Source organism: Dinoponera quadriceps, unplaced genomic scaffold (assembly GCF_001313825.1).
Source record: "Dinoponera quadriceps isolate SergipeBrazil2010 unplaced genomic scaffold, ASM131382v1 scaffold1432, whole genome shotgun sequence".
NCBI classification, from domain to species: domain Eukaryota; kingdom Metazoa; phylum Arthropoda; class Insecta; order Hymenoptera; family Formicidae; genus Dinoponera; species Dinoponera quadriceps.
In genome coordinates, this window is record NW_014555637.1 from 316,709 (window position 1) to 331,914 (window position 15,206).

The 15,206-nt window shown below is 41.7% G+C and overlaps 2 protein-coding genes across 6 annotated transcripts in view; one reads left to right on the forward strand and one right to left on the reverse strand.

Moving 5' to 3' along the window:
- The window catches only part of LOC106744917 (U2 snRNP-associated SURP motif-containing protein), an 8,411-nt gene extending 6,406 nt beyond the window's left edge, over positions 1–2,005 (reverse strand). Inside the window, exons 1-7 of one of the 3 annotated variants that reach the window (XM_014620057.1) lie at positions 1,632–2,005; positions 1,499–1,542; positions 1,303–1,434; positions 1,143–1,239; positions 745–1,059; positions 313–377; positions 64–229 (exon numbers count right to left, since the gene is read on the reverse strand). In XM_014620057.1, the coding sequence (XP_014475543.1) occupies positions 64–229; positions 313–377; positions 745–1,059; positions 1,143–1,239; positions 1,303–1,434; positions 1,499–1,522 (799 nt within the window). In that variant the 5' untranslated portion in view covers positions 1,523–1,542; positions 1,632–2,005. Of the gene's footprint in view, positions 1–63; positions 230–312; positions 378–744; positions 1,060–1,142; positions 1,240–1,302; positions 1,435–1,498; positions 1,543–1,573 lie in introns of all 3 variants that reach the window. The other 2 variants (XM_014620059.1, XM_014620058.1) reach the window with 2 other exon arrangements.
- A 1,899-nt stretch (positions 2,006–3,904) lies between these two features.
- The window catches only part of LOC106744916 (nucleoprotein TPR), a 36,060-nt gene continuing 24,758 nt past the window's right edge, over positions 3,905–15,206 (forward strand). For all 3 annotated transcript variants that reach the window (XM_014620054.1, XM_014620055.1, XM_014620056.1), the window contains exon 1: positions 3,905–3,987. In XM_014620054.1, coding sequence (XP_014475540.1) covers positions 3,979–3,987 — 9 coding nt within the window. In that variant the 5' untranslated portion in view covers positions 3,905–3,978. The remainder of the gene's footprint in view (positions 3,988–15,206) is intronic.

Here is a 15,206-nt window from a genome sequence, read left to right on the forward strand (position 1 = left end):
GGTTTCGTGTCCGTTATTACACAATTTCTATCGTTTTTCAAAACGCTCTTGCCATATTCTCACCGTTGAGATTTTTCAGCGCTCGCTCTCCGTCTTTGCGGCTCATGAATGCAACGAAACCACAGTTCCTTTGTCTGGCTTTCTCCTCATCACTGCGCGGCCACATTATCTTTATACTGGCTAATGGACCATACTTTCCGAATATCTCCATTAGTTGTTGCTCTGTGATCTAAGGACAGAAAGGTAAGCGAATACGGTATAATGTAATAGTGCGTATCGATGATATAGCTCGGTAAAAAAGTATCGTGTTACCTTTGGATTCAAGTTTCCCAGATACAAGTTCGTAGTGTTCGGATCACCATTATCAAATGAACCATCTGCAAAAACGAAGGTCTCTCACTCTTGACCGTAATTACAAAGTAGGAGAAGATTGCAAGGATAAAGGTAAGGATAAGGACAATGGTTACCCTCATATATCAGGGCTAAGAGACGGAGATCATCAACGAAGTTATGCAGATTAGCCTTTCGCGGATCCGGATATGAGGGTATACTACCTACTGAAGTTATAATTATGCTGAAGACGTGAATGCTACCGTGACAGAGATATACTGGCAATTTCATTTCTAACGCATGGTCAATCTTACTATCTCACTGGAAAGTTTAGGGCCCTCCCCCCTTTCCCTAACCATATCACGTCAAATTAAAACGAACAGGTAGAAAATTTCGTGATACTCTCGCGCATACCTTCCACACACTTCAAAGCAGCCAGCATTGGATCTTCGGATTGCGCAGATATTACGGTCTTTACTACACCTTTGTACTTGTGTCTTTCCTCGCGCTCCTCCTGTATCATTTTTAGTTCCTCCTTGAATAATTCAAGATTGCTCTTCTTCTTCTCACCCTCCTTCTTCTTCTTGCCCAATCTGTCCATTTTTCTTTCATTCGAGCCGAGCAATCGTGCATATTCTTGAGCCTGTTCAGCCGATGATCTGTTATCGAGTAATTCTGAGATCTTTGACTGCGGCTTATAAAGCTTTCCCTTCTCTCTTGTATCTTCCTCTGCGAAACAAATGACTTATGAATCTGAGGATTTATATAAGATCGATTTTTAGAAATACACAACTGTGCAATCGCGTACTTACGTCTTTTGCCTGCGTCATATGTCCCTGCTTTAACCCAGACCTTGTTAGTTGTTTTGCTAGGAGTCTCTTGAAACGTAGCCACAAATTCTTCAAACGCCTGTGTTCAAACGACATAATGATTTATGTAAAATGGCCGGGCAGAACAAGAAAGTCAAGTTACCTGAGCCGCGCTCACCTGAGCCGCAGCTTGTTCCTGTTCCTTCTTTCGTTGTTCCTCCATTTCCTTCTTACTCATCGGGCGTTTACCCATCGTACCAATCGAGAAAGCCTTGAGCTTTTGCTCAGCAATTTGCTGGAAATACAAACAGACACGAAATTACGCGACTAAGAAAGAAATGCCCAGCGTGAGACTCTACCTTCATTATAGCCTTATCCGCCATTTGCCCGGATATGTTATAACCTAGAAGAGGTTAACACAAGTTGAGTTATACCTGTTTTAACTCCATTGCAATTAAAGCGGATCGAACGCACAATTGCAGTATTACATACGTTCGCAGAGAAATCTTGCTTTTATTCAACGTTGTTTTTATACAACGTTGAACAGCGGTAAACTGTTGAAGTGATAGTCGTTGTGAACAACGTGACAGGGTCGGATATATCACTGTATTTCCCGACAACGCGACATTCACGAATCTCTCGATCGATTCAGACCAAATTCCATGATTATAATATCCGACCGAGTGTGCATCATTATTTATTTACATAACTCACTAATATATTATAATTTTCAAAATGACTTCGCGAAGCGACAGCAAAATCCACAAAACACAGAACACTAAGCGTAGATCGGACATTCGACATGGATAAGATAACTTTTTTCCCTCCGGCGGGTCACCAACGCTGAAAGTCCCTGCATTAAAACTTGCTTGACGGGCATCCCTCGAGGAAGGCGTCCCCACCTATGCACTCGTAACCTGTGACTATTTGTTCGTCGTCCGTCGGATGAGAAGAGCGCGATGTTATCGACGAAGGCGCCGGGTAAAAGGAGCTTCCGACCGCACCGCCGCGTGCAATCGGCGGCGTCGCAGTCGCCAATCGAGCAGACGATATGAAATAAGTCGATATCGATTATTTCGTCCTTCACCTCCTCCAACATCGGTTGAGAACGGTCACAATGGACGACGGTGAGAACACGTATGTACGTAGCAGGAGGTGAATTACGTGATGTAATATTACAGTCAAACTCGTGTCGCAAATAATGAATCAGGTGTTCCTGCGACTTCTCGCGTTTAGAGTTCCACGAATCAGAAACGCGAATAACTGGGAGTTTTCGCAATACTGTCTTTCGAATACGGTAAACGCTAAAATGCGCTTCGATATTAGAGAGTTTTCGCAATAACGTCCCGGGAAAAAATGATTATATATATGATTATATATAATTATATAAAATCATATATGAATTTTGCCCAAATATAATAGTTACATATATGATCATACATGTCCATACGAAAAAAAAGGATATTATGTCACTTAATTAAATATCGATATCGTGTGCTGTTTGAAACACAAGTATAGCCAGAAGCATTTATTTCGATTGTATTTGCATATAATTTGTAAGCAACAGTATTTTCTCAGTTGTGGGCATATATGATTATATATAGTCATATTCGGACAAATTTCATGATCTTTTCTCCCCGGTGGGTTTTCAGATACGGTGAACGATAAAACGCGTATTCCAATATTCACTGCCGACACTTCAAATCCATAGATACGTAACGCAAACTGTAGACTCTCAGCACCGGCAGGAAATACCGGAACGCGCGTTCACCGTGTCTGAAAAACGTTATTGCAAAAACTCTCTGTTCACCGCCGGTACTGCAAATCTACAGTTTGTGCATTACACATCTACAGATTCGAAGCGCTGGCGGTGAGTACCGGGACCGCGTTTTAGCGTTCACCGTACCTGAGAAACGCGTTATTGCGGAAACTCTCGAATGATGTGTCATACGGAACGTAAACGGCACCGAGAGCGGCGAAGGGTGTGATTGCAAAATGGCAAATGAGCGAGTATAATAATTCGGGAAGGAAAGCGAGATCGTTGCTTTACCAAATTAATGAAACGCCGCTATTTACAAACACGACGAAACCTTGGAGATCGCGGCGAGGGTGACCCCTCGGCGGTTGCCAAACACATTTGTCGTTACATCCTCGCCCGGAATACTCGGCGTGTATCGACGCGATCTTTTTTTTCGCACGCCATTTTGCATTTTTCGATCGGGCGCCGAGGACGCTCCGGGGATGCTCAGTAGCGGTGAGACGTCCGCGCGCTCGCTCGCAATTTCTCGGCGTAATCGAGTGAGATTTCGCCTCTTCGCTCCGCGCCCTCGGCCGCTCTCACGAGCCGCAAACCCCGAGCCCAGGACATTCACGGAGATATTTTGGCGCTTCGGCGGGCGCCTCCGCCACCACCGGACCGGCCAACTCGCGAGGATGTGGTGGTGATTCCACCCCCTACTCCCTCCGGTCGCGATACACAGAGCGACGAACAGCGACGCCTCCGCGCGGCGTCGATCAATAACATCGCCGCCGGACGACGCCGACGTCGGGAGAGCGTTGTCGCGCTTACGAGGGATCGGCGCGACGCGGACGGGACGCCAAGCGTCGTGTCATCATCATCGTCGTCGCGCGCGCGAGAGAGAGAGAGACTCGGGTTACACACCATACGTTATATCGGAGCAAGGTACGCGCGCGGAGGTAAGCGCGACGACGTGGAGACGGCGACTGGGGAATGCGCGAGTGACGTCCCCGGCGTGCTTTTTCACCGAGGAACTCGCAGGGCCCACGAACGACGAGGGAGAACCGTGCACCGCCGAGTCGCCGAGGTCCCACCCACGACATGGCCAAGGTGAGTCGCAAACCGAATATCACGCGTCCGATGAACGAGCGAGTTCGATTCGCGAATAACGACGTTCGATTCTACCAATCCGCAGCGCGAAATCGCGAACGTCCGTGTGCGACGAGCTGTTCCCCCGAGCATTTCCCGGCGCGACGGGCAGTTGGAAGCAGCCACGATATACGGTTCATGACTCGTGACGCGAAGACCGGATAAAAGGCGAAAGGTTACGGTGTGTGTGATGGACGTGTGGTAATAACATAAATCTTGGCGAGAGCAGTAGCGTTTTAATCGGACGTCTCGTTTACATTTCTTCGCTCATCGTACGCATCGCCGTGAGGAGTACAAAGAGTTAGTTGAAGAGAGAAAGAGACTGTTGATCGATCGATCTTCGGACGAGTCAATCACGCCCGATCGAACTATTGTACATTGTACGGAGCTACGTGACTGTTTGATTTGATCAGGCTGCCGCGCGCGTATCGATTTCAAATCTCGCCGATCCACACGTAGGATCGAGCCGTGACCCCCGAGACTCCGTTAGTTAAGGGAGAACAAAAGGGAAGAGGAAAAAAGAAATACGATACCCGTATGACAATACCGAACGAAATAGATCCACAGTTGGTTAGCATGCACGGGGCGAAGTATGATGCTGCTTTTACATAATTTAGAGCACGTTCCACCGCTCGACGGCGCAGACGCGGCTAGGTAATCTGAACACTGGCGAATTTCCCAGTGTCCCGGTTAGACGAGCCACGAATACGCGTGGACAGTGCCGAATGGACAATTTTCCGATTGAATCGAGATGCACGCGTATTCGGGCGGCGTCGGAGTAACGGATGAGCGGGCTTCAGAAATGCAACGCTAACGGAATCCTCGACTATCAGCCGTGTGCGAGCGGGTCCGGTGAAGTCTTAGCTCGAAGTTCCATTATTTTTCGCTGAACTAAGCTACATATACATGTGTGTGTATATATAATATATAAATAAAAAAATATAGAGAAATATGTAAATTATATGTAAATAATAGAAATTAAGAGAGAGAGAGAGAGAGAAAGAGAGAGAGACACACACACACACACATACAGAGTTCTCAGCATAAGGAGAACATCTGAATATCTCGAAGACCTAAATATGAGGACTTGAAAAAAATCGAAAAAAATGACCGTAGGAAGATTTTCCTTTTCCACGATATTCCTTCTTCGAAACCATTCAAATTGTGTTCTAAAATTTTCCATATTATTAAAAATAAAGGAGATATTTAGATATTCTCTTTATGCCGGGATACCTTGTACATATACAGAGTGTCTAAAAATTCCCGCATACGGAGCTTATGGAGAAATTTGTTATATCAAAGGAAATAACTTTTTTCTTGACCAAAATTGAGTTCGAACAATAGTATCCAAGAAACAAGCGATAGAAAAATGGAGGTTTTCGCGAGCTAAGCTTCGGGTGAACAAATGGGTGGCAAAATTATCTTCTCCGGTCTAATTCAAGTAGACTTTACTGAGACAGAATTTTAATCCATAGCTTAAAAGATGTGTTACGTTGAAAATTGAAAAGTCACTCTAAGTAATGACCTTTCCCAACATTTTCGCTGAGGAAAAAGTTATTCCTTCCGGTACGAAGGATCTCCCTGTGATGCGGAAATTTTGGGACACCCTATATACAGTGGACGAATAAATATAGAAATAAAGTCCATAAAGGGCGCGGCGCTAACTCGGAAGCCGGATTAATTACTTCTCCATACTGCGAAAGTCTAAAATATCACATACATGTATATATATATATATATATATATATATATTTATTTATTTATTTATAAAATTACATTGTTATACAAGCGAGCCACATAAGAAAACACGGCGCTTACACACACGATCACGCGATTCGCCATCGGCGAGTCATACGGCTCGCCACACCGTCGGCACGCGGATTCACGGATTGGTGAATGCAAAAGCCGCGTGTTCCAACAGAATGAAGTAATTGTTGTCGTCGTCATCGACATTCGTATGCTCGCTAGCTCACCAGCCAGCTAGCTAGCTCGCCTGCTCGCTCGCTCGCCGTTCGTTTTCTCAATGCGATGAACGCTCCCGCTCGCGAAGCTGCGAATACGTGGCTGGTGGTGGTGGCGGTGGCGGCGGTGGTGGCACACCGGGCACCGCACACAGGCCCCAGCAGGTGTAGAGCCGGGGATCGCGAAGCGAATCCGGAACGTTTCATGTATTGTCGTACACGCGTCGGCCGCAACGACACACGATCGTCGGCCGTGGCCTGTCGTTAGTCGTTATCGATCCTCCGTTTACATTGCGCGATTCCCGTTTCTCTTCCTCGTTCTTTTTCTCTCCCCCTACCCCCCTCTTTCTCTCTCTTTTTTCCCCTTTTTTCCGCGTTTTCGTCATTGCCTCTCTGTCTCGTACCGCCGGGGAAAACCGCCGATCGGCGCGGCGCGTGTGTGTGCGTGTGTGTCAGTGGAAAATTTTCACGATCGATCCGGCGCCGTGTGTCAGCGATGCCGATAACACGGGGTACGTTCTTCCTATAGCCGTTTCTCGCGCTCGAGCTCTATCCAGGTGAAAATACCTGGACGCCGAGCGGAAGAGTAAACAATAGCTTCCATTCGCTCGCGGTATGTGCACGGTGATTTGCGACGCGATTCGTTAAGAAAGGATCGTGTTATAACAGTCTGTCGGGAATTAATTGCCACTTTTACAGCACGGTATAGATCCATGCCGATAGCCGATAGTGCTTTACACGGCATTTTGCGGATTCGAACGGGTGATTATTTCAATCAGCAAATTAATCGCCGCGCGCGCGCGCGCGAGAGAGAGAGAGAGAGATAACGCGATACCGGCGTTGCGATAGCTTATCTGCACGAAGAAGATTATATTCCGATACTTCTCCACGGACCTCGAAACGCGACAGGACGCGAAATCGCACACGGAAAAAAGGAATTAACTGTCCACACAGTAGTGAAATTCAGTCACCAGATCTCATTTTTAGCTGTGGAAACTGAAAATTAGATGCACGGAGATAATATTATATAGTAAGAATTACCACGAAATTTTGTAACGTTGGACCATACCGGTGTTATGACTGAAATTATTATCACATACGTTGTAATATGTGTGTCTTTAGTGATGAATACAATCGTTCGTGATGAAGTACATCGTTTAAGATTACAACACACGTCATAATTCAGAGTTGTCACAAATCTGGAAAATCGGGTGAACCGGGGAATTGAAAATGTCAGGGAAAACCTGGAAAAGTCAGAGGAAGATATGCATATAACAAAATCTGGAATTTTCAACTTGATTTACAATTCCCTTAAATGCTCTCAACTATTCTCTTTTCCAATACTCATTTATTTTTGTCGGTCCGAATTTGCATTCAAGATTATATTATGTTACTGAACTTTTAAGTTTGTGTTGCTTCTAATAATATAAGCCACCCTTCCTGCAATCCCTGTTTCTGAACGTTAAAGTTTAAAATTACAGATTGTACTTATGGAAAATTCTCCACGGTCGTCTGGAAAACATGGAAAAGTCGGGGAATTTCAAAATTCATTTTCTGCGGTGAGCCTGTAATTTCAGTTGTAATTCCTATATGGCCCAACGTTACAAAATCTTGTAGTAATTCTTACCACAATATTTCCTCCCGAGTTACAGGGACATGAAAAATTAGCAAAATTAACTGAATATCAATTTGCATTATACGGACAGCCAATTTTTACCCCGTGGAAGTATTACTTTTTAGCCGAGTGAGCTGCTTTTTAGTCGCGAGAGCTGTTTCTTTTCGCGTTTCGCGCGAGTTTCCCGATTGTCGATGCCGAATCGACCGTCAGACTGTCGCGCGCTCCTCCTCGACATGTTGACATTGGCAATGATAACGATCCCGACGGGGTCTTATGTAACGTTCAGATAAGCGCGACGTTGCTACACGTCCAAGCGGGAAATACCACGCGCGCGCGCTCCTCAATAATTCCGAGAGCGGGCGAGCGCGCGCTTCTGCCCGCGTTCCTGCGCGCGTTTCATTAGCGGGTTTAATCTGTGATGATCGAGATCTCTCTCTGGAACGGCGTCGGGAAACTCGACGACGGTCTATCGTGAGCACGCTCGTCGGCCATGCATTCCATTGAAATTATAATCAATTGAAGGTACACAACGGCCACATCGTCGACGGCCGGTCGGTGTATTACAAGTCACACACTGCCGCCGTTCGTGCGCGCGCGCGCGCTTTTACGCGCGTTAACCTGATTGTACAACTCGCGCGAATCGAGCGATCGCGCGCGCCACGCGAAATTCCACGATATATTGTATAATAATTCGACGGCCGACTCCTGTCTCTCTCCCTCTCTCTCTCTCTCTCTCTCTATCTATCTATCTATCTATCTATCTCTGTCTGATCGCCTTCGGGCGATAGAGAAAGGGGACACGTGTGCATACGTGTGCGGCCGACGATTTAATAAAGTGCAGACTCTCGCGAGCACGCTAATTAGATTGCATTATTATTCATCCGAGAAGCAAACGCGAAGGAGGATTTATCACTCGCGCGGTATATACGCGCTGTTTCAACGCGGTTTTCTACCTACGATTCGTCTCGTCTCGTCTCGGGAGGCAACAAAGCATGACTGGACACGCGCCGGCGCAAATTGGCGCGAATTAAGCGCTAAGGATAAAACTTATGCTCGATTTGGCCTTTTAGACGCTCTGTCGTCCATTGTCGTCGTCGTCGTCGTTGTCCGGTCTCTCGCTCCGGCATGCAAAATTTATGCTGTCTCTTAATTCAGCTCACGTTCCCTTTCCACGATCAGTCTCACGATCGGTCGCGCGACTCTGTTCGCTGACTCGCCGGTTTTTTCACCTTGGCATTTTACTACCGCGTCGATGACGACGGCGACGACGGTGACGACGTAGCCGCGTTTACGCATTTGCATATCCAGATATCCGCGCGAAAAGTCCACGTGTACGCGCACGGAGGAAATGAATTTCAATAACGCACGGATCAAATTCTCTGCGCGCGAAGATGTGAAAGGCGCGTGCAGAAAACTGATGTGACCGTGATGATTGCTGACCCATCACATTACCGTTTCGCGTGGCTTCTGCTGGTTCGGACGAAATGTACGGTAGCTAAGACATCCGCGGAGGAAATATTACGTTCAGCTACGCCGGCTCGTACCGACTTCGCGCTTCAGAAACGCTTCATCTCTATCTCTATCTCTCCGTTACCATATGAGAGCCATGTAATCGTCGTTAGATTTAAATCAAGAGGGTATTTTCACTTGAAACGTTGTCTTGTAGATGATTTTTAGAAACTTTTCTGGAAAAAAAACTACAAAACGTGCAGTTCTCTGAAGTTGTATAAATTTGAATAAATTTGTATCTGTGTTTTAACTATATACACGTTATTAGAACTATATACAATTTCTATATATTATTATTTTCAATATTAATAAATTCATAAGTAATTTCGTTACAGCACTGCACAAAAGTTCTGCTTGCACGGTTACCGCAATTCCAGACGTTGTAGGCTTCTGAGATTCAAACGACGAAAAAACTATGAAACTACACGCAGAAGAATACATACTGCATTCAAGCAAATATTACTTTAAATATTTCATAAATTTATATAGCAACAAGTATATCATAAGTTCATCATAAGCATCAAATTTATTCAAAACATGTTCTGAATCCTAGTAAGTTTAATAATATTTCAATCAAGAATATTAAATTAAAATGCTAAGAGTAAAACTTCAGTTTACTTAATTCAATTAACCGGAAATTTAATTTTTCTTCCATAAAGCTTATAATATTCTTGAAAAGAGGACAAATTCTTCTTCTAAGTAAATAATAATGAGCTTTTCTAATATTTGTGATGAGTATATTCCAATATTATTATATCAAGCACAAATATTCTTTGTTCGGGATAACTATTTCTCAAAAGAAATGAAATAAACTGAGTAATTTTTTCGTAATACAATAATATTTTTCTCCGTATATAAATTTATGGCTATTATGATGGAGAATAACAATTGATTTTTTATAAAAATGATACGACTTGAGACAAACAAGTTTTCCGGCCAGTTCTTTTCAGCTTTGGGAGTCCTTGAAGAGTCAAAATATTAAAGATATTAACTTCATCAAAAGAATCGTGGCAACCAACTTTTTGTGTTTAACACTAACAAAATTATTTACAACTTTGTTAATATCGAAGATAATGTAAACATAAATTATATATATAACTATATATATAAGTTAAAACATAGACAAATATTTATACAAAACTCTTCAAACTTGTATGTCTTATTGTTTTCCAAAAAAAATTCTACATAGAAAAGTGCTAGATTCATGTAAATAATTATTCCAATACACCTTAGCAAATTTTTACTTGAATAATTTACTTGGAAAATATTTCACTTTGATCAAATAAAAGTTTGTTGAGGAGTATTGGAGTAATTATTTATTTGAATCTAGCATTTTTTCCTGTGTAAGAACCACCTATCAGACGAAACGTTCCAAATAAAAATATTTGCTTAAACTTGTTTTCATGCAAGTATCTCGAACCGAGCTTTATCGAGACTTTATCTTTGCCGGTAAATGGGAGTTAATTATTAGTTATTTATAGTTAATTATTCGTGCTGCGCGCATCGTCATTTTTACAGGTACGTCGATGAACGAAAAACGTTGGCGCACGTGCCAATGGCACGGCCGACGTTCTTAATCCCAGTAGGAAAAAGGGATTCTCCGGTGATTTACGTTCAGGGTACGAAGCGCGTAGCGGTTCGCAGTAACCTAGTTCTCAGCTCCGACGCCGCCGTCGTCCACACGTTCAACACTGCCGTCGGTGAACGCACTCGGTTACGCGGTATTCCGTTTCTCGCATCGAGGAGAGCATCGATGATATCTGCCATTGTTCGTAGACACGCTAGCACAGTTCTCTCCACCTCGCTTGAACGAAACTCTTCGACCGCCGGAGAACAACCATCGACGAGAGTCATTGTTAGCCGAGCCGGCGTGAATCGAACGTTTTCCGCGTTTTTTTTTCTCCGACACCGCTCTGATTTCCTCAAGCTTCTCCTTAGATTCGATAATATGACAAGTGAGCTGAATATACAGGAGAAAAAATTGTTGTAAAAGTTACTTGTTGCTAAAAATTACTGTTAAAATTTTCTAATGCAAGACCATATCGGAATTATAACTGAAATTATGATGTATGTTGTAATTTTTAGTGATGTGTGCATAATGAAATACGTAATTAAAAATTATACATCATAATTTCAGTTCTAATTCCGGTATGGTCCAGTATTACAAGACGAAGGAGAAAGGACAAAAAGGAAGGTCAATAAAGCCGTTTTTGTATCCCGATTTTCGTTAAATAATTTTTCTTGTATTTTATGATCATTAGGTATGTCAAAAATAATCATTAGATGAGAAAAACTCGATCCATAAAGCCATAATTAATTACACTAGTTTACAAATTTCGGTCAACTTTTGTACTAGAGCAGCTGATAACTATTTTTACAATAGTTTTTTACGCTGAATTCAAATCCGGCGCCAGAATTTTTCTGGGTCGTCAGGTTTTCGAGATATCGCCAGGTGGCAGTAGTGTCGTGTCATATTTGACGACAAAGTTTCCAAAAATATCTTCTGCCAAAGTCAAAGAGGGAATCTTTATGGGTCCACAAATAAGAGAATTAATTAATGACCAGCAGTTTTTGCAACATTTGTCAGCCGCAGAAACCGCAGCATGGGCGTTTTTCAAAAGAGTTGTCCGTGAATTTCTCGACAACTGAAAAAGCGACAACTACAGGCAAATAGTTGCGGATCTGCTTGAAAATTATCGTCGAATTAGTGCTCGTACGTCGCTCAAGCTCCATTTCTTACATTCTCACTTGAAGTTTTTCCCGGAAAACTTGGACGAAGTAAGCGATGAGTAAGGCGAGCGAATGTACCAAGGTATGCGAAGAATTGAGCGTAATTACCAAGGTTTTTGGGATGAGGGCATGCTCAGCGATTACTGCTGGTCCTTATTACGTAAAACGGACTCAAAACAACACATGAGACAAAGTTTGGCGTCCGTTCACTTCTAAATTTTTGAATAAAATGGGTCATTGTGGCCAAAAACAGCAAAAAAGGCCTTTCATATATCTCGAAAACCTGATAACTTACGAAAAAACGGACTGCGAACTTCGAATCAGCGTAGAAAATTACCTTAGAAACATATTTCAGCTGCTCTAGAACAAAACCGTGTATACCAGTGTTATTAGTCGAGATATATGCTACTATGATACCTTTTCATGATTAATAAATGAACTAATAAAATATTTTCGTTCATTATACCGCGCTGCCATCGTATTAACCTCAGTTGCCACCACATATTAACGTCAGTTAAGATCGCAATATCTATCGTTTCCAAGGTGAATACAGCTTATAGTAAAAAAAAATTATTTTTTACTATTTAATGTGTCTTATGTATTAATTTTAATAATACATATTAATTTTAATAAATTCTGGAGTGAATTTCAGACACGAATCAATTTTTTTCGATATCTTCAAGTAGAACTGTTAAAAAAATAATCAATAATATTTATAACAGTCAATAATATTCTTTACAAGGATTTTATATATATTGCAGTAGTATTAGATAATTATATTCAAGAATGGCGAGTTGGATCTCCCGCATGTCGCGCTGCGTTATTCTTTCGCGAGCAGCATGGCAGAGTAGTATAATGAACGGAAATATTTTATTAGTTAATGTCATAAAATGTCAAAAAAAATGTCATTAAAAAAGGTATTATTGTCGTATATCTAGACTAATAATTAATTATGGCCTTATGGGTTGAGTTTTTTCTCCTCCAATGATTATTTCTGACATTTCTAATGATCATATAATACAAAAAATTTGTTTAATGGACATCGGGAGGGGAAAAAACGGCTTTATTGACTCTCCTCTTTTTTATAATAATTTTTATTACAATATTTTTTCCGTGTACAATTGTATCGGTTCTTGCTCGCTTCGCTATCCCAGAAAACATTATGCGCGCAGATATTTAGCATATTGAGCGTGAACGTGGCATGATAGATACTGGTGTGCTATACTAGAAATCACAGGTTCTCGAATCCCGGCAGAGCCAAAAATTTTCATTCGCTCGTGTCTCCTTTCGAAAGGCAATGGCAAACCACCGAGAGTATCCTTTACCGAGAGACCTTTCAACCATTTGCCGTTCGGAATTGGCATTGAACTGTAGGTCCCATATGTCTGTGTATAATCAACGTGTATACCACAGGTATATGAGAAAGAGAGGTGTCACCACACCTGGCGATGGGATTATAGATTTAGCAAATCACGCACGAAGATTATTATCAAGCAAAACTTCATTCCAGCGCGACATTATAGGGCAACTAAATGATTAACGGCATTTTTGCGGGTAACATTTTCATGAAAATGAGAAATGTTCGCAGGATCAAAACAAGAATCATGCGAATACAGCAAACGACTTGTGAGTAGATAGCTGATTTAAGGAGGCCAAAAATGACGAACTTGATAAGTGTCGATAACGTAGAGGAGATCCTCAAAATGTTACATAAATACTGACACGATCATGCTGCATTCTTTTTATATCTTTTGTACATGTTATGTCCTGGAAGAGGATGTACGCAACAAACATCGCATACTCGCGCACTCGCGAGGCCTAAACGTACTGGTAGGTCTGCGGGTCAGGTCAAGGTCCGGAGAGGTCCATTTACTCCGATCGCAGAACGTACGTTAGGTGGTCCTTTATTTAAGTCAAAGAACTTAATTTCTTTACCTGAGATAGGACCATATGAAAGGGGAAAGTTGAAAGGGGAATTTAGATTGAAGTAATTGAAAGGAAATGAATGAATAAATGTAACAAACTTAGTTAAATTTGGAACATTTTGAATAAAGGAGCTGATTAATTATACTAATAACATAATTTGCTTCTCACATGGATTAACAATAGTGATAAATTTATGAGAAAAGTCATTGTAAAAGATACAATATGTCCTTTTAGACTTAATATAGAACTAAATTTAATATAAAATTAAAATTTCGACTCGGCTTAACACATTCAATGCGTACAAGCAACATGACTTCTGTATCAGGTAAATATTTACGCTAACAGACAGCCAGAGATGTCAATTTTGAAATTCTTAGTCGTTCTCGTCACATATTAAGCGATGCTCCAATTTATTTTAACATGTACTTTTATTGTGCAAAAGCATTTACAATTTTGTGCAATCATTAAATTTTGCAGAGAAAAAAATCAGTCGGTAAAGTTTTCAAGTATGGCATTCCTGTAAAAGCCGCATAATGTACCATCGAATCACGAGCAAATGTTAACCGTATGCTAATCGTTTGCATGAGATTTGCTGGTGCACAGGGTGCGATACTTAACCTATCAATTTGCGTGGAATATGCATGATTGAATATATATCTCACGAATAGAATCTAGACAACTCGTACATAAAGCTTACAAACGTAACAACAGGCGCAAACTTGGCGCGCAAAATTGTCAATCTGGATATATTATCGATTGTACATTGGAAAGCCTTCTCTCGTGGTCATTTCTCTCGAGACCACCCTGTACACGCTGTAAAGGGTCTGAAAGGACAGGTGTTAATTAGTAGTAATTGTATCGTGCGTTACGTACGGTGTTACGTGACGAAAAAAGGAGAAGCGTACGAAATCGCGGTCGGCGTTGTCGTGTATATTCAAAAAGAAATGCTCGTTCGTGCGCATACAGAGGAAAAGATTTCTTTAGATTTAGTATTTCGATTTATTTAACTAAAATTTGTTTCATAGAAACAACGTATATGAAATATTATTTGTTCGAGTAAAAATTATATTGCCTTATTTAAGAAAACTCTATTATTTAACAGAAAGAACGCTATTATTTGAAACAATATCTTTCAATCAAATAAAATATTGTCTGGTTACAATAAATATGTGAAATGAAACAAATAATTTCTTTATAAGAAAATTGTCTTTCGTTTCAAACAAATTTTTTGTTTAAGATAAAGATACATATTCGTTGAAAAGTCTGACAATCATACTTGTTAATCGAAACATTAGTTTCTCTGACGCATGCCAATGATGAAATTTGTTTGGATGCAATAATATTTGTTAAATTTGAAGAAATCTTTTTCTCAGTGCACCTACGAGAAAGAAAAAGGGAGAGGGGGGGAGAGGGAGAGAGAGAGAGAGAGAGAGAGA